We start from the raw sequence: 19336 nt of genomic DNA on the forward strand, positions 1-19336 counted from the left end.
CACTGCTGCCCTGAGTACTGCCTACAAGGTGAGAGGGGACACTGGGCTGTCTCTGGAAAATGAGAACTTCTAGTTAAAGGCTTCTAGTTCATCATAGCAGTCATTTTAAGTTAATATGTAACTGTGTTTTTTTTTTGTTAGAAGAACTTTTTGAAAATAGATGAATATCTCTGGAATGTTCTTTTGGCAGCAGCGGAAAAAAGCAATAACAAAAAAATGGATGGTACAAGATGAGCCAACTGTTCAGCAATGGGTTCAAACAACATGGGATATTTACAAAATGGAAAAAAATCATCTTCGCCGTTAATCTGAAATTAGAAATATTCGTCAAACATTGGGAAAAATGGGAAAATTATGTGAAACAATACATGCCAAATGTTACCATGGTGATATAAAAGGAGACTATTTGATTTAATATGTACTTATTTAATTTTTATTTTCAGTCTGTATAAATATCGCTTTCTAATCTTTTCTACCGAATGTTATACAAAGCTAGATATGTCCATGCTGTTCTCTCTCTGGATGTTTGAAGAAAAGAAAAAAAAAAAGATCATTTCCAGTCCCTAAGAAAGTGGGACAGAGACAATCAGAAATGTGTTAGCCTTACTGAGCCTTGTTTTGATGGAGAGTGTTTTTCTAGAATGTGAACACTGTGAGGAATATGTGGCAAATTGATGTGACTGGAAAATGTTGTGTCTCTCACTCTTCAATAAAAATAAAATTAAAAAAAAAAAAAAAAGAACTTTAAAAAGAGGCAGGTGGTGTTAAAGATGGTGTTGTCGGAGCCCAGGAGTCGGCCCAAAGAGCTGGAGTTTGAGGGAGTGATGGAGGAGCTGAGGAAGGATAAGAAGATGTATCAGAAAACTGCGATGCTGCAGCTCAGGTCTGTGCTCCTCACATTTAGACTTCCTGCATCTGTCTGTGTACTTACATTTATCTGCATGAAGAATGATCAGACCAAATATTCAGCAGTTTAATCCAATGAATGACCAGTTACGATCCTCACTGCTTATTGGATCAAATATTTAACATTTTTTATAGAAACTGGTGTCATTATTTTTAAATATGATTGAATAAATGTATTTAAATTTAAACCACTTGGATCACTGCTGCTACTCTCTCCACTTTCACTGTGTTTTATGAATCATCATCTGACCCTGTAATGTGAGACTAAACTTCTTATATACAATGATCAGGTTGTCTATCATTATTTTGTTTCATAACTTCAAAACCATTGGCCCTCTTCATGCAGTCACTTCTTCATCTACCCAGGCCATCTTTGCAGATACACCCTGGTCCATCAGTGTGTAACTGTAAAGCATGGGTTGTTTTTTCTACATTTTTTGTCAGTTTTCCATATTTCATGTCTTGTTTAAACGTAGCCAGTTATGCATTTTCTGAAAGCCACAAGCTGAAACACAGTTTGGACTAACTGTAGAATTACATACACTTGTTCTATGCAACAAGCTCTGATAAAGTCCTTGACCTGTTACAGTTTTTTGCTTTCTACATGCTCCTTTGAACTAGGTGAATCTGTGCCATAACTTCCTGCTGTACAATAGTTTTCCTTTTGTGTGCTGGTGTGCCATCATCATGCCATTTGTTATCATTTTGTGTCTGGAACAGAACTAGAAAACCATTCAGTATTTTTTTGGTAGACCACTTGTATAGTACTCAAGAAATTATAATACTTGACTTTGGTGTATTCAGTGGGCAAAGCCTGTAAACCCTACTAACTTTATTTACTTCTTAAAATTTCAGGAAGCTTTTTACTGAATTACTATTCCATAAAGATACGGTTGAAAAAACTTTTTACTGCAGCTCTATAGTATTATGCAGAAGTCTTAGGCCATCTTTAGCTTTGTTGGTTTTGCAGGGTCGTAAATAGCATAAATATTTATTCTCTCGTCTCTTTATTAAGTAGCATGAACGTGCAGAAATATGCATACAACTCTGTGCACAATGCAAAAAATCGGTATTTCCCATATTTATTGTGACCCCTCTCCTCATGACAAAAAGTCGCCCAAATGTGTAAATGAACCAAACCTGATGTAAAATAACAGAAGATTACAGAACTAAATGTCGTTATCTGTGAAAAACAAGTATAAAAAAAGCATAATTGTGGCCTAAGTCTTTTGTTGCACTGTGTATTGTGTACTATGTTGTACTGTATCAGGCGCAAATACTCAAGTATGCTTGATCCCTGTCTAATAATGAACCTGAAAAAAAAAAAACAAAAGTCATTAATCACCTCTTATTCAAGGTATTGCATTTGACAGGATGTTTCTGGCTGTAACAGTAACATCTTCTTGCACAGACAGCCGTTCCAGAGCTTTCCACAGAGTCTCTTTCTGCAGGAGACTTTCACAGTCGACCTCCTTAAAGGCCTCTACATCCTGGAGTCGAGAGCTGGTTTCCACGGCAACAGGGAGGTTATCCACACCCTCACCCTTGGCTACCAACCACCAAGTCCTTTTGTGAGTCATGTTAATGTTAATATTATAATAGTTAAAGCACAAGTGGGTAATGTGGATAATAGCGACATGTACTTTACACTCTTGTTTTAACTCATGTTATGTTTTATTGTCCATGTTATATTTCACATACAACCTGCATATTTGTTTTTAGCCAGTATAGATACACTCCACATGCAGGTTTGAGGCCTTCATATGTACATATACAGGTATCTTTTCTTCTGTATATACAGTACAGGCCAAAAGTTTGGACACACCTTCTCATTCTTTGCATTTTCTTTATTTTCATGACTATTTACATTGTAGATTCTCACTGAAGGCATCAAAACTATGAATGAACACATGTGGAATAATGTACTTACCAAAAAAGTGTGAAATAACTGAAAACATCTCTTATATTCTAGTTTCTTCAAAGTAGCCACCCTTTGCTCTGATGACTGCTGTGCACACTCTTGGCATTCTCTTGATGAGCTTCAAGAGGTAGTCACCTGAAATGGTTTCCTAACAGTCTTGAAGAAGTTCCCAGAGATGCTTAGCACTTGTTGGCCCTTTTGCCTTCACTCTGCGGTCCAGCTCACCCCAAACCATCTCGATTGGGTTCAGGTCCAGTGACTGTGGAGGCCAGGTCATCTGGCGCAGCACTCCATCACTCTCCTTCTTGGTCAATATCCCTCACACAGCCTGGAGGTGTGTTTTGGGGTCATTGTCCTGTTGAAACATAAATGATGGTCCAACTAAACGCAAACCGGATGGAATGGCATGTCACTTCAGGATGCTGTGGTAGCCATGCTGATTCAGGTTGCCTTCAATCTTGAATAAATCCCCAACAGCGTCACCAGCAAAGCACCCCCACACCATCACACCTCCTCCTCCATGCTTCACGGTGGGAACCAGGCATGTAGCATCCATCCGTTCACCTTTTCTGCGTCACACAAAGACACGGCGTTTGGATCCAGAGATCTCAAATTTGGACTCATCAGACCAAAGCACAGATTTCCACTGGGTCTAATGTCCATTCCTTGGGTTTCTTGGCCCAAATAAATCTCTTCTGTTTGTTGCCTCTCCTGAGCAGTGGTTTCCAAGCAGCTATTTGACCATGAAGGCCTGATTCACGCAGTCTCCTCTTAACAGTTGTTGTAGAGATGTGTCTGCTGCTAGAGCTCTGTGTGGTATTCATCTGGTCTCTAATCTGAGCTGCTGTTAATTTGCGATTTCTGAGGCTGGTGACTCAGATGAACTTATCTTCAGCATCAGAGGTGACTCTTGGTCTTCCTTTCCTGGGGCGGTCCTCATGTGAGCCAGTTTCATTGGAGCACTTGATGGTTTTTGCGACTGCACTTGGGGACACATTCAAAGTTTTTGAAATTTTCTAGACTGACTGATCTTCATTTCTTAAAGTAATGATGGCCACTCGTTTGTCTTTACTTAGCTGATTGGTTCTCGCCATAATATGCATTCTAACAGTTGTCCAATAGGGCTGTCAGCTGTGCATCAACCTGACTTCTGCACAACACAACTGATGGTCCCAACCCCATCAATAAGGCAAGAAATTCCACTAAGTAACCCTGACAAGGCACAGCTATGAAGTGAAAACCATTTCAGGTGACTACCTCTTGATGCTCATCAAGAGAATGCCAAGGGTGTGCAGGCAGTCATCAGAGCTAAGGGTGGCTACTTTGAAGAAAACTAGAATATAAGAGATGTTTTCAGTTATTTCACACTTTTTGTTAAGTACATAATTCCACATGTGTTCATTCATAGTTTTGATGCCTTCAGTGAGAATCTACAATGTAAATAGTCATGAAAATAAAGAAAATGCGAAGAATGAGAAGATGTGTCCAAACTTTTGGCCTGTACTGTAGATGTGTTTTTTTCATCCTATTATTAGTAGCAGTATTATATTCTTGGTCTTTGTATTTTTGCACCCTTGAGAATTACAGGAGGAACCGGCATTTTTAAAAAAGCTAAGGCAAAAACAAATGAAAAAAGCAGATGTATTTCTGTTAGAGGAGTTAATCTTTGGAATGGCCTGGAAGATTGATTCAAACAGTCTAAAACAATTAAAACTTTTCAAAAGATGTACAAATGATCAATTATTCAAAAATATAGATAAAGACTCGTTTAAAAGACTAGGATCAATATTGGTATTTGAGATAAGGACATGATTTACCTGAATTAAATGAAATGTGTATTCTCCTCTGTTGTATATTTAGCAATGATTACAGTGAAATTTTGTTTGTGTGTTTGTTTGTTTTCATGTGTAAACATTGTGTTAATTATAAGTAAGGTTAGGAGAAATAAGTCTGAACTTCAGCCTAAACCCTTTCAGTCACAGTGTATATGGAACAATGGATATGTTAGTTTTGTTTGTTGTTTAAAGTAATTAACGACCAAATAAACTACTACTACTACTACTACTACTACTACTACTACTACTACAATCCTCTTTTGACATATAAGATAAGATAAGATAAGCCTTTATTAGTCCCACAACGGGGAAATTCCAGGTATACAGCAGATAAACACAAATCAAGAAAGCTATATATACTATTTACATATGCCTCTATTTATAACGTTTTACCAAAACGCATCAAATTAACAGATCTCGAATGTTTTTTTACAGGTTTGCTCTGCACTAATTCATCCTTTCAGCTCTGACACAGTTCCATCTGACTCAGAAATATGTGTGACCCTATTCAACAACCAGGTAAGCTAACAAGTCTTATTTAAAACACACTCAATATATTAAATCTGTGTACAGTGTGTGTGCTAGATACTTCATCCTATTTCAGACCCAGAAGGACATACAGGGACGGTTACGAGTTGGAAACAAAGACAGACTGACATTCTTCGGACAAGTTCGCGTGAACCCTCTGTACTCAAGACACCAATCAATAAACGTTAAAGCAAACTTCAGCCAACAGCTCCAGGTAAACCACACACTGATAAGAAGCAGTGTTCTGTACTAAGATTTAGGGCTGGGCAAGTTAACGCGTTATTACCGCATTAACACATTCATTAAATAATGACGACAATTTTTTTCTCTCCCGTTAATGCCATTTTATTCTAACTCCTATTCTTCTGCTTGTGTGCGTGTAGCAATTAGCTGCAGATAGACACAGGCCCAAAACCTTCTGTCCAAATCTGTTACTGTAGACTCACTGTAAAACTGCAACAGACAAACAAAATATGTCTGAGTTCTGTTCACTGCCTTAGTACATTTACATGGCATTATACATTTAAGTGAATGGGAAATAGATTGCTAGCTCGATGCTAACTTGAATGGGAAAATCCATACACACGCTAACGATTAGCATTTACAGATTAATTTAAGATTTACAACGTCTTTTTATCCAGCAACAAAGGTTCACATCAGAGATATTTAATACTATTCATTTTGACAACAACTGAACATAAAATACTCATAGACAAACGTTTTTGGGGCCATACAAACAGAGTGAAAGAAACGTGTCTGTTAGTTCCTTCTTATGTCCGAACTGACCACGGGAACACCGCAAGGACAAAACATACATTAGTGACACTTATTCTGACCACTAGAGGGCCCCCTTTGTTTACTTTGAACAACTGAACATCACATATTATTGGGCTTATTAGTATTAGTACTTATTAGTGGGACAAAGACGCCTGTCAATCACTCACAAGCGGAAATAAACGTGTGGACAAAAACATTTGTAAAAGTAGCGGTCTGTTCCATGGACATTTTCGTTTTAAATGTCTTCAGATGGTGGGGCTGAGAAGGACACAGGTGTTTGGAAGCACTGACATGTGGAATTACACTGGTCTACAAAGAAAATGCTTCCAGAATAAAAGTAATGAAATTTTACCACATGAGAGTCACTGATAAAGAAAAACCAAGTAAAAAATGCTGGTTGGCTGAACTTTCCAAGATACAGCCTTGGGTCAAAATGTGAAATTCAAGAGTTAATGAGAGAATGGGTTTGACTCAAAAGGAATATTTGTCTCAGAGCTACAGATCTACTTCAAAACACTGTCTGCACATTAGAATACATTCACTTACAGGTTCTATTTAGTGAAGATTTATAAAACTATTATATAAATGTACATAAACCAATATATATGTGTAATAACACTTAATCATATACCTTGAAAACATCAGCAAACCGGTACTTTTGTCATTTATTTTCCAATTAATCTTATTAAAATATGTAACATTTAGCACATTTAATGTCTGAAGCAAATCATTTCTAAAAAATTGTAGACCAGTGTTATTTTTATCACCAGAGTACTTCAGTCTGAAATATCCCTGAAAGGAAATACACGTTGTTGATGCCAGCCCCCCCCCCCATAACTATGCGATTAATCGTGACTAATCGCAAAAATCCACACGATTAATTGCGATCAAAAATTTTAATCCCTGCCCAGCGCTACTAATATTATGAAGTGTTGATTTGTGCTATGTGTGGGAACTGGAGTCAGTAGTGTCATAATTAAAGTCCAACCACCTCCAGCAGCGTACAGTTTAGTTTACAGTAGAAGAGGCCACACGTTTGACCAGTTCAACTGTTATTGCTGTTGCAGCTGCAGCTCCCCTCCTTCGCCGTAATGGAGGGAAACTTACGCTGGAACCCCAAAACAACACAGACTTTGATTATCTGGCCCGAGGGAAACTGAGAATAGAACGACAGGAGTGCCAAGTGAGTAAAACAAACTTTTCAATTTTTTTTTTTTTCATGACAAGTTTTCTTTATAAATAATTGATAACAAGGTCGGTCTTTGTCTGTAGATTTCTCTGCAGCTTAATGGAACGTCGGGCAGAATCGGTCTGTCTTCCAGTCTCAGTCACCCCTTTAAATCTAAGATTCCCAAAAGACTAGAGGTAAGATTTTATAGTTTTGACTAAATGTAAAAACTCCAAGAAAAACATTGCTCTTGAAAGTTGTGAATAACGTTATAGATAGGGTTATGTACTGGCAAGAATTCTAGTAATGGAAACATTTTCATTAGATATTAAATATTATCACAATAAATGTCACATCATTGTTTCATTCCAGTGTAAAGGCTGATATTGGGTCCAGAGTAAAATGAAACCCAGTGATGAAACCATTTGTTATTTATGGTTTGAAACAGTTTTATGGTCTAAATATATCAGAAATATAGAGCAAACAACTCAAACCATTAAAATGATAAATCATGCATGAGTAAAATTAAGAAAAATAATGGAATATTGAAATATTTTATGTTTTATTTGACAGTGTAAGGCTCTAGTTTATGTTACATATTACTTGATATATTTTCAAGAAATCAAAGGCCAGGACCAACACAAAAGGTAAATGTATATCTGGAATTGGAGTAAAATTATGGAATAACCTCAATAAAGAATTAAAAGCATGCACATCAGTCACTATATTTAAAAGTATGTTTAAACTAAGGTATTCAATAAATATAAATATTAGGATAAAGTAGCCAATTCTCAGTATGAATCTAAGATTTTTGCTTAGATTGTATTATTTGTTTATTTATACTATTGTTTAAAACTGCACAATCTTGTTATTTTGTTGTGTTTCTGCAACTTTCTTTTTTGTTAATAGGGTAGGCATAAATAAGCTGTTGCTTCAGCCCACACCTTTTCACCCATGTTTAATATAGAAATCCAAACTGTATGTATGTATAATATCGTGTTCTGTTAAATGGACGAATAAATTACTACTTACCTACTCTATAAGATTGTATCCTGATGATTATAGTCATTAATCTCAGAGGAAAATGATCAGGGTATGATATATGAATTTCAAGAAAACTGTCATAAAGAACTGTATATAAAACACATCATCGTATGAATAAAAACTGTATGAATAGATCACAGCATTGGTATCTGGGATTTTAACATAATATCAATTCAAAATCAGTTCAACAAATTCGCACAAAAAAAAAAAAAAAAAGTGAACTTATTTCCGTTTACTTCTGTTGATGTTGAATATTAGGAGTTACTGTAGAAAGGCCCATATTAGCAGATGATATTAACTGTCCATGTGAGCCAAAACTGGCATAATAATTAATAGTTATGCTGCTCCTTATGAATAAAGATAAGGCGCTGCATGTTTATTTATTTATTTTTTACTTTTCCAGTTAGGTGTGGTATTGCTTACACTATCAAACCAGAGCTAGTGATTGAGGAGCAGAGACACAACTACTGGTTTCAGACATAATAATTTTAATAATTTTACCCATTTTGTAAAAAAAAATTTAAATAATTTAAAAAAATTCACCTGGTTTTATCTTACTTTTGGATCATCTGAAATAATTCTGATATTTATCCTGTACAGCATTGTTTCAATCTCTTTCACTTACTTTTGTGCTGTTTGTGCAGCTCTTCATGGTGACCTTTTGTTGCTCTTCTGTATCTAATATGTAATTTCTGCTTAATTCTTGCAAAAGAATGTTGCATTCTCCTCCTCCACAAATGCAGAAACAGCATTCAGCCATTAGTTTTTCACTGAATATCTTTCCATTTCACTTATTTGCATTCACCTTTTTGTCAGTCCACTAACTTTAATACCTCTAATAAGTGTTCTGCTGTCTGCTGTTTGTGCTTAAAACCCCTTTAGCTCTATTGGCCCGCCCGTGGGCCGAAAAAATTATATTAATATTCATCTACTATAAAAATATAATAAATCAGGACAATGGATGTTTTTTTTTAACTTTGCTCTAGTTTAGACCCTAATGTTAATAAAAGTACATCAAAAGTGTATTTTAGTGCAAACTTTAATGTTCAAACATGATTTTTAATCTTTGTGGGGTGAAATATACGCTATTAAAAATCTCCGACACGAACAATTAATTTATGCATATCATCGTCAATCCAGCCGAAAAAAAAACAGGCGAGGATAAAAAATTCTAATTTCTCTTTTAGTTTGTTACAGTTTACTCAGGCATACTAATAGATACAATATTTTAGACAATGGGAATAGATTCTGTGAGGTCTCTAAATGTCCATAGACACCAAGAACATCCATATGAACCTTATTATTGTGAAGTAATTCTTCATTTACTTTGGGTATGTCTGTTTAGACGTTTTTCCCCCTGAAAATATGGTCAGGGTTAAACAGGTTAAGCTGAAAATTCTAACAAAAATAAACAGCACCTAGAGTATTTGAAATGTAATAGAGTATTATAAACATATAATGATCCACTTCAGTATATTGACATCTTCTTAATAAGAAAAGGCCTGTTATTTATTTAATATTTTTTCATGTTAAGGCGAGGCTACCGCAGACATGTTTGCAGGTGGAGGACGCAGTTCGGTGCGTTTGAGGGCTGATGGGAAGGACAGAGTAAAGATGGACGCCCAGATGACTCACTCCATGCATCAAGGAAGAAAGAACTCTGGGATTGAAGATGAATTTATCCCAGAGTTTGATGCCTTCAGCCACAAGAGCTGCATCTGGACATGGGTGCTAACATGTCTTCAGAAAGGTGTGTTTGGTTCAGTTTTTCACTTCAATTTTAGGTGCATAATTTTGTCCCTATGAACAACACACTGACTGTTAATATAAGAAACTATTTGGGTCCAAACACAGTAATGTCCCGTCAGAGTGAACTTTAATTGATTGTCATTCCAACATTTATTTCAATATAAAGTAGCTCCTTGTTTTGGATAATCCCTTATGTTCCAACTAAAGCAAAAATGAATTTAGAAGTAAAAATGTGGGTCGTTTAGTAACACTAATCTATCAAATTGTATCTAAAATGTCCTGTCAGAGAAATTTTGAATATCATGTTATGACCCATTTGCATGTATCTTGCCCTTACTTGTAGCCTGTTTGGATGTTAAATAAATAAATAAATACATACATACATACATACATACATATATACATACATAAATAAATAAATAAATAAATAAATAAAGTGTTAATCTAGTGCTAGGGGTTTGGTGATTATACTGAATGAATAATCTGAGATATTCAGACATGATAAATTTATAGAGACTTAAATATATATTTAAACAATCGCTCACACTAACAGTAAAATCCTGCCTATGGACCTTCATTATTGCATTGATTGATTTGATTTGTTTGTTTATTTCGAGCATTTACAGAATACATTAAAGCCTTTTTCAGAGCTGATCAAAATGGCTGCCCCTGGGCTGTTTCTTATACAGTAGAAGTTGTAGAGTCACATGATCAGTGTGAAGAATATACGTGCGATTCATGTAGGATTTAACCCATAAAGACCCAAACAACCTCCAGCGACCAAAAGCATCTGTTGTTCTAAAAGGTTTAATACCTGTTGATCCACTAATCCTATCAATGTATGTAAATATTAAGGCAAAATGCAGTTTGTCATCTTTTCATGGTCATCAGATATGACCCATTTGGACATTCAGAGGCTCTGTAGTTACCGTGGAAACACCGTCATCTTTTACAACAGTGATTCACCAGTAAAACCCACAGAGTTTGATAATGACAGTGGATGGAGACACTTGTTTTTATGTTCAGTTAATGATATACATGACTGACAAAAGTCACTTTTTTCAGTTTTCTCTGTTTCTGACATAATAACTCTCACTGTCAATCTGAGCTTCTATGAACATCTATATGATCAGTGAATTAAATATAGGAAAATACCTGATTTCACTGAAAAAAAACGCAAAATATAGAGGACAATATTATAATAATGGTGATAAATCACTTGAGAAAAGTTAAATAGAGAGAAAAATTCAATTTGGGAACTACCACAAAAGTATCACTGTCATGGGTCGACGTTTATGTTGGTTTAGTTTAGGGGTTTTGGTTGTTGTCTCTTCCTGTTTTATTTTGGTGATGTGGTCTCCTTCCTGTTTGTGTCTGCTCTGTCAGTCTTGTCTCTGTCTTCCTTAATCCCATCATTACCTTCACCTGGTGTTCCTCCTGTAATTGCCCACACCTGTTTGCGATCCCTGCCTTCCCTATATATTCCTTCGTATCTGTTTCCTTGTGAAGAACTTCATGTGTTAAGTATCTTGAATCTTGTTCCATGTGTTTTTGTATATTAGGTTTTTACTTTAATATGAAGTATGCTGCGCGTCCTCCTTTTGTTCATTAGGTTTTTTTAGTTTAGTATTGCGCGTGTTGTCCCTCCTCCCTTTGTTTGTCCGTTTTTGCCTTTTGCATTTTTGTTAAAATAAATCCTTTAAACCTCTGAACCTTGAGAGTCTCATGCATTTGGGTCCACCCCAAGTGTTGTGTCGTAACAATCATTGGGTCTTTATGGGTTAACAGGTGAGGTCACATACAATTTTTTATAAAGAGTTACTCTGTGCGTCCAGAACGAAGCATTTTCAGAGCAAAAACAACAGCAAACAAAGCTACACTGGAAAAATGTAAAGTCATCTAGTCAGATTTCTTCAATATCGCATATTGTACCAGTGTGACTACCGAATACAGACGTTTTAACCCTTTTGTGTCTGTTGTGTCCATGTCCACTAGTGTGTCTCTACACAGCACCTACACACAGGGACATGAGGCCCTGTTGGCCCAGGTTAAAGGTTCTCTAAAAGATGTTCCAAGCCTCCAGTTGGATGTTTCTGGAGATCTGAGGCACTCCATGTCCGGCCTCGCCTTCCTGCCTTCAGCCCTGGGTTTGGACGGAGCCCTGGGATGCTCCGACAGTCTAATGGAAGGTAGAGCTCAATGCATTTCAGGACATTTTCTGTAGATTCACCAAAAGATACAACTTTTTCATCCACACACTACTTAACACCAGTAGTAAAAGGTAATATCTGCTCACACACTCAATTAACCTGTTTTAACTGTCAGTTTTATTTTTTGGTCAGATTTTATCCTTGTATTATGTTTATACTTTAGCTTGATCATACTCTTTTACTTTATCTTACTTACTCTTTACTAGCCCTAAGGCAGTGTTTTTCAACCATGGGGTCGGGACCCCACGTGGGGTCGCCTGGAATTCAAATGGGGTCGCCTGAAATTTCTAGTAATTGATTAAAAAAAACAACAAAAAAAAAACCCAACTTACTAACAAAAAATATATGGTGAGTTGAGAGAGACAATCACAGTACATAAAAGACATGACAAACTGTGAGTCTGAAACTGCAGCACTGTGGTTCTGTTTCTGTGTCAAATGTTCATTGTGGTCAGTTTCAGATGCTGCAGCTCTTTCATAATTCATAGTTTCAGTTCTTGTTTGTTCAGTATTAATTGTCCTCCTTGTAAATCACAGCTGGACTGACTGGACATATCCTGACCAAGGAAAATCACATTCTCCCTTTGTGCAGTAATCTACACCTGGATTTACTGCCTCTGTCCACAATAATAGACATTATATAGACTAAATGTCCTCTAACATTAATGTTTATTTGCAACATAGTATAGCAAACTATTACATGATCAAAAACAAATTAATTTTAGCAAAAAAAAAGTCTCCGTTTTGAATGTCTGGGGTCGCCATAAATTTGTGATCTTAAAATGGGGTCACGAGACAAAAAAGGTTGGAACCACTGCTCTAAGGGTTAATATTACATTTTTATGATCTTTTTTTTTTTTCATATTTGTTTGTGTTGCAGGACAGCTGAGAGTCAGAGTGATCGACACCCTGTACAGTGTGGAGCTGAGACATCAGAAAGACTATGGGGAACATTTGGACTCAGCAGATGAATTAGACACATCAGGAAAAACCCTGCACCGGGTCCAGAACTGGTTGTGTGTTTGGTCCGGAACTGAGAATCTGTGTGTGAATACCAGCCACCGACTTGGAGATAAACAGAGAGGGGAAATCCACACCCACCTCTCTCACTCTTTTCACCTGCTCAGTGCCACAGGTAGTCATTTATTCTATACTAACAGTCAATAGAAACTTTGAGGTGTAAATGTCTGCATATTTCTACTTGTAGGGGGTTGCAATTACCTCCTCCAGGAAGTACTGTGATCACTTCGCTTTGTGTGTGTGTTTGTTTGTTTGTTTTCATCTTTAGTGTAAAACTCTTCCACCCATCTTTCCCAAATCTTCCCCACAGATAGGCCTAGGCCCTGGGACCAACCCATTACATTTTGGTCCCAGTAGGCCAAAGTTCAAGGTCACAGCAAGGTCACAGCATCTACAATTTTCCATCTGTCATCATTGAGCAGTTTTCCAAAATTCATCCAAAATTCCAAACGACTCTGATTCTCCTCCAATTGGATCCACCCGTAGCTTAGAACACTATCTTGTATCTGGAACTAAATTGTCCACATCCACTGTGGAATGTAGACTCTGTGGACATTTCCATTGAACATTGAAAATCTCATTTACCACACATTTAAAATTATAACTCAACTAATATTGATGTGAATTGAATCTAATTGGACAGACACATGACTGGTACCAAGATTCAACTGTTTCTGCTGTATGGAACAACCTGGAAACTGTTGAATTTAAACAGAAAGAATTGATCTACACATGCACACCGTTCAGGGTGAAGGAGGAGCTCTGAGTTCTGAACACTGGTTTTTCATTGTGGATTTCTTGATGCCTTAGTGCTGGGGTAGTTCAGATAATGATGAGCTGTCATGTTGTCACGGTTCATTGCACATGGGTTGGTCTCTTTGCTAAAGTGGACCAAATACACACTGAGCAATACTCAGTGGGTCTGTGCACAATCTGAGGACTGGTTTGGAAGGCCTATATAAAGGCCCAAAAAAGGACACCAGTGTTAGTCCAGTGAACTTCAACAAACTGTTTTTCCTCCTGCCCTCAGGGAAATGTTTTCGGAGCCTGAAGTGCAAAACTGCCAGATTTTTTAAAAGTTTTTATCCAACAGCCATAAGACTGCTGAACAAAAATTGAGGGGGTGAAATGAAATAATGGAATGCGCAATAATAGGTGTAATAGTGACCCCTCCATCATGCAATATTTCTTTTTTTTTTTTTTTTTTATCTTTTTCTAACAATTTATTTATTTTAGTGCAGTTTTTAATATTTTATCATATACATGGGTTGTTTTTAGTTGGTGTTTTTAGGATTCTTTTTCTGTATTTTTATTTCGTGCTGTGCATTTTGCTATTTTGTTCTTTAACAGCATCTGGGATGTTTTTATTGAATGACAATTAATAAATTTGAATCTGAAATCATGCCACATCTGTCACGTGAACGACGTCTCCGGGTTGGCACTGGGTAAGGTGGAGGCTGGTTTGAGCTCCAGTCATATATCCAGGCCTGTGTATGGGCTGTTCCCAAACCTGGGTGAACACCACAACACCACAAGCTCTGTTGAACATAGACCGCCTGCATCGAAGCAAACGGAGGCCATACCCGGTATTGACTGTTGGGACTGTGTGTTTGGCAGGTGCCATTTTCTTTTGTTAAGTTTTTTGTGTTGAAATTATTGTTGAAACTTTAAATTTTTGTTTCTGTATGCCAATATCCTAAACAAATGATTCATATGAAAAAATTCCAGTTTAGGGCAGGGCTGTCAAACTCATGTTAGTTCAGTTTCACGTTCAGCCTAATATGATCTAAAGTGGGCCGGACCAGTAAAATGATATAAATAATAGGATAAGAACTCATAAATAATGTCAACTCCAGGTTTTCTCTTTTTTTGAGTGAAAAAAGTCAAATTCCATGATGAAAATTTTATACCTACCAACCGTACTTGAACGTAACATGAACAAATATGAACAACCTGAAAATTCTTAAGAAAAAAAGTGTAATGTTGATCATTTATATATGTGCATCACAACTTAAAGATTTAGTAACAGGCAGAATATTGTTAAAATTCCACAGACTTCTCTTAAGACATTTCAGATTGTTCATATTTGTTCAGGATAGTCTGTAAATGTAACTTTTTTTTCTAATTTTACTTTTTTTATACTAAAACAAAGAGGAAAATTTGTAATTTTCATTATTTATAGGTTATGATAATATGTTACTAGTCTGATCCATTTTCGATTGAATTGACCTAAAATGATTTCAACATCCTTGATTATTAATATCTTCAGTGTAATTTTTGTATTTCACAAATTCATGCTAGGGGTCAGATTGGACCCTTTAGTGGGCTGGTTTTGGCCCCCGGGCCGCATGTTTGACACTTGTGGTTTAGGGTTTCAAAATAAAAATTATGTTGAAAAATATGGTCTCAAAGTTTTCATTGACTGTGAGTGTACATAAAATGCTTGTTGTCATGTTTCTTTTTGTTTATTTTGTCATTCGGTGTCTTTGTTTGTGGATTACAGGTGTACCTGCCAACAGTAGCGCCAAGGTGAGCTGGACCCAAGAGAGTGATCGACTGTCGGTCCTGACAGAGGTTCAAGCAGGAGTGGAGCATCTAAAAGCTGAGTTTAATGGAAGCAGGACAGATCATCTTATGACCCGATGGGAGTTCCTCACGAAGCTGCAGCACCAAATGAAAGCTCTGCTAAAAAGAGGCGTATCAAGCTCCATTCAAGCAAAAGCACATTATCAGGTACAAGAATAAGCTTTTTCTTTTTCACCAATAACTTTATATTTTCTGCATAACAATTTATTGTCTCATATTTTCAGTTACAAACAGATGGACTGGACACAGGGCTGGTGCTTCTGATGGAAGATACCAGAATGGTAGACATCCTCTTCAGTGTCGGCTCAAAGAACAACACGGTTTTAATGGCAGCGCATCTGTGGCAACAAATGAAGCTGCTGCAGGGAGTCATACCCACCTCTTTGCAGGTAAACAGCACCATTATTACAGGTCGCTTTCTTGCTAAATGTTTGTTTTTTATCCAGATATGTATTTAGAAAGTCATAATGTGCATTGTGTAGAATTTAGGGCGACATATTTACAGAAATTAAATATTGTGTTGTACAGTTCTGTGCAAAAGTCGTAGGCCAACTTTAGTTTTGTTGGTTTAACCCTTTCATGCATACTGGTCACTCCAGTGGACAGTTCTTCTCCAGCTGTTCTCATATATTCATGGATTTTATTGTTTTAGTTGCATATCAGCCAACACTATGGATGCTTATGCATCATCCCATAAACTGTCAATCATACCATTACTGTAACTACGCTGTTCTTGATAAACCTGATCTAGAGTAACATGTTTAAGTGTAAATCAAGTGCTTGTTATTGTTATAAGCCTGTAATTAACTTTTTTTTAAAAGTTGTCGTTTTTTGTTTTTTTTCATGAACAAATGACAAGTTACGACTCAAAAATCACCAAATTCACCCAAAAATTACTCAAAAACAACCTAAAAATCACCCAAAAATGAACCTAAAACCACCTAACAATTACTCAAAAACCACCCTAGAATTACCCAAAAAACAGCTAAAAACCACATAAACACCACCTAAAAATCACCCAAAAATTACCTAAAAACCACCTTAAAACTACCCAAAAATCGCCCAAAGACCACCTAAAAATCACACAAAAATGACCCCAAAACCACCTAAAAGTTAGTCAAAAACCACTTTTTTTTTTTTTTTTTGCATATTATCTCCATGAAGTGAGTAATGACTAGTATTAGCAATTTAAAATGTGACAGAACTTCAGATTAGTGGCATTAAAAATGTCTGGTAAAGGTTCGTACTGTCTTCCACATATAATTATTGTAGGTAATTAATTTATTAGACAAACTAGTAAAGCAGGTAAACAAACAACTACCCCTTTCTGACAAATGAATCACCTATAATAAGTATTAAAAACGTTTTTATTTCATAGTTTTCACACACTCTATCAGTAAATACATGTTTCTTTGCTTCAAAAATTAAATGTGTGGTGTCCAGCTGAGTGGACATTTTTGCAGCTCCATGAAAAATAAGTTCATAAAGAAATTTTCTTCAGGCATGTTTTTTTCATGCCTAAAGAGGAATAAAAACACTTACGAAAAAAATCTGGATTAAGGTTCTCATAATTCATGCATGAAAGGGTTAGTAAAGTTCTATTTTCCACACATATGCATATCTCAGTCTTTGTATTAAGATCTAATCTGGGTATATGGGATGTATGTACAGCAGTAAAAGGGAAAAAACAGCTTCTATAAACCAAAGCGGTAATATTTAGTGTGGCCTCCCTTTACCCTTAACATATCTTTAACCCTTTTGTTCAGACAATGTGAAACTTATTGCATTAATCAGAATCTGAACCAGTTGCAGGATCCACCCACTTTCCAGGGACGCATGATCAGTAGTTTCAAATTCTGCTAATAATAAAACACACATTCTATTTCAACCTTTTTTTCTTCGCCTAATAACAGATTGGATTAGGATGTTGGTAAACCACAGAGTTTTATGTGTCTGGTCTGAAGTTGTGTTCCTCTGTGAATGCCTTCCATGTCCTTCATTAGTTTTTCCTTTGAAAAACATACTCTGCCAACAGGGGGTTTTGTTTTCACAGATGAACTGCACAGGGGACGCCGCCGCACACCGACTCTGGGCTCAGTGCTATGGAAATGTGGCAGGCCGCCCTGTGGAGGTACGAGCCTTTCGCTCCTATAGACCACACAGCAGGCTCTGCTATGGCCTGGTACTCACTCACCCCCGCCTCAGTGCTCAGGCTAAAGGCTGTTATAGCACAAATGGTCAAAGGGAGCTGCGAGCTAACCTCACTCATTCATCTGTACGTGTGCTGGGTGTTCTGGGTGTACCCACTACAACTGGCCTCAGGCTCCTGCTGAGGCCTGGGCCTCGCAGGTGGGCACTGGGTATCGGTTTGGTGTTTGGGCTTCAGGTACTGGATATGAATGTGGGACTGAGATTGGAGAGGGATGGGCTGTATGGATGGCATGGGTTAGTTGAGTTTGGGAATGGTGGTGTGAAACACAAAGCTGAGGTGACTGGTCGTATGAAGTTAGAAAGCAGGTGTAACATGTGGGTAGATGTCAGTCTAACACTGGACTCAGGTAGATCCAGTCTGCTGGTGTCGGTTCGGTGTACAGGTGTGGGGAGGCTGACGTGGGTCCAGGTTAGGAATCTCAAAGGGGGTTTAAAACCAGAGAAAACCTCCCTAACTATACATGGACAGGCAGGTAAAGATGGACTCAGAGGTTCTGCGGATTTAGAAACCCAGCAGGACTCTCTCCAGTGTCTGTTGTCGGTACTGCTCAAAGACCACAAGGCTGAAGTGGACTGGACCTTCAAGCACCACTGGGCCTCTCTCGCCTCCATCATCCCAAACAGAGTGGATGTCCGAGGGTCCGGTCAGCTCCGTGAATCCTCCCTGTCTGGAGGAGCTCAGGTGTCTTTTAACAGCCGTTCTGCTCAGATTGACGTGACGGCTGCCTGGGAGCCCACCGCCTCCTTCAGGATCATCCTCCAGCAGAACCAGGCCTCTACCAGGTTAGCGGAGGCGCTCACTGTCAGCATGTCAACCACTCACAGTCAAACACGGTTCAGTTTGGACAGCAGCAAATGTTCCATGATCATCCTGAGGAGTCGACACAGGACAGAAGAAGACAGGAGGACCGCGTGGAATTTTTTTGTCCAACAGCGATGTGTCTTATTGAAGGTCAGAGAGGAAACACAAGGGAAAGAAAACATCCCAGAAAGTGTTTCCCAACTGAAGGAAAGCAACAGAGACATCTTCATGTTGGAGATGACTCTTATCTTTCCTGTTTGTGCAAATAACATTTATACATCAAGTGAAAAAAGGCATAATCTTAGTGTTTTCATTGATAAAAACTATGATGATATTGTCCAAAAACATATTTTCTTTAGAGTTAAATCAAAAAAACACAAGCCTGCAGTGCTGCGTAGGTATCGTTGGTCTTCTTTCCTTGCTTCTGGTGCTCGTCAGTGTTGGGATCCAAATACTAGTTGCTTGAAGGAACTGAGGCACTCAGGATAGGGCTGAGATGAAAAAGCCTTTATTTCAGCATGGCCAAACAAGTTAAAAACTCTAGCCGACGTGTTGCGGCCTATGGGCCTTCATCAGGGCT

General features: G+C 37.5%; 2 protein-coding genes across 2 annotated transcripts in view; both read left to right on the forward strand.

Moving 5' to 3' along the window:
• Positions 1–3: 3 nt before the first annotated feature.
• LOC115437395 (uncharacterized) lies at positions 4–7127 on the forward strand. Its single transcript, XM_030160622.1, has 6 exons — positions 4–28; positions 741–883; positions 2318–2477; positions 5098–5181; positions 5267–5404; positions 7035–7127. Exons 2-6 carry the CDS (start codon positions 771–773, stop codon positions 7125–7127), a joined length of 588 nt encoding a protein of 195 aa, XP_030016482.1. The 5' UTR covers positions 4–28; positions 741–770.
• A 7523-nt stretch (positions 7128–14650) lies between these two features.
• The window catches only part of LOC115437396 (uncharacterized), a 105224-nt gene continuing 100538 nt past the window's right edge, over positions 14651–19336 (forward strand). Inside the window, exons 1-4 of the mRNA XM_030160623.1 lie at positions 14651–14774; positions 15661–15890; positions 15968–16132; positions 17797–17874. Of these exons, the coding sequence (XP_030016483.1) occupies positions 14651–14774; positions 15661–15890; positions 15968–16132; positions 17797–17874 (597 nt within the window). The remainder of the gene's footprint in view (positions 14775–15660; positions 15891–15967; positions 16133–17796; positions 17875–19336) is intronic.

This window comes from Sphaeramia orbicularis, chromosome 17 (genome assembly GCF_902148855.1).
Source record: "Sphaeramia orbicularis chromosome 17, fSphaOr1.1, whole genome shotgun sequence".
NCBI lineage: Eukaryota > Metazoa > Chordata > Actinopteri > Kurtiformes > Apogonidae > Sphaeramia > Sphaeramia orbicularis.

Coding starts and splice junctions, on each gene's coding strand:
- LOC115437395 (XM_030160622.1), top strand. CDS start 771: ATGGTGTTGTCGGAGCCCAGGAGTCGGCCCAAAGAGCTGGAGTTTGAG. Junction 2,478..5,097: donor ACCAACCACCAAGTCCTTTT/GTGAGTCATGTT, acceptor GTTTTTTTACAG/GTTTGCTCTGCACTAATTCA. Junction 5,405..7,034: donor ACTTCAGCCAACAGCTCCAG/GTAAACCACACA, acceptor TTGCTGTTGCAG/CTGCAGCTCCCCTCCTTCGC.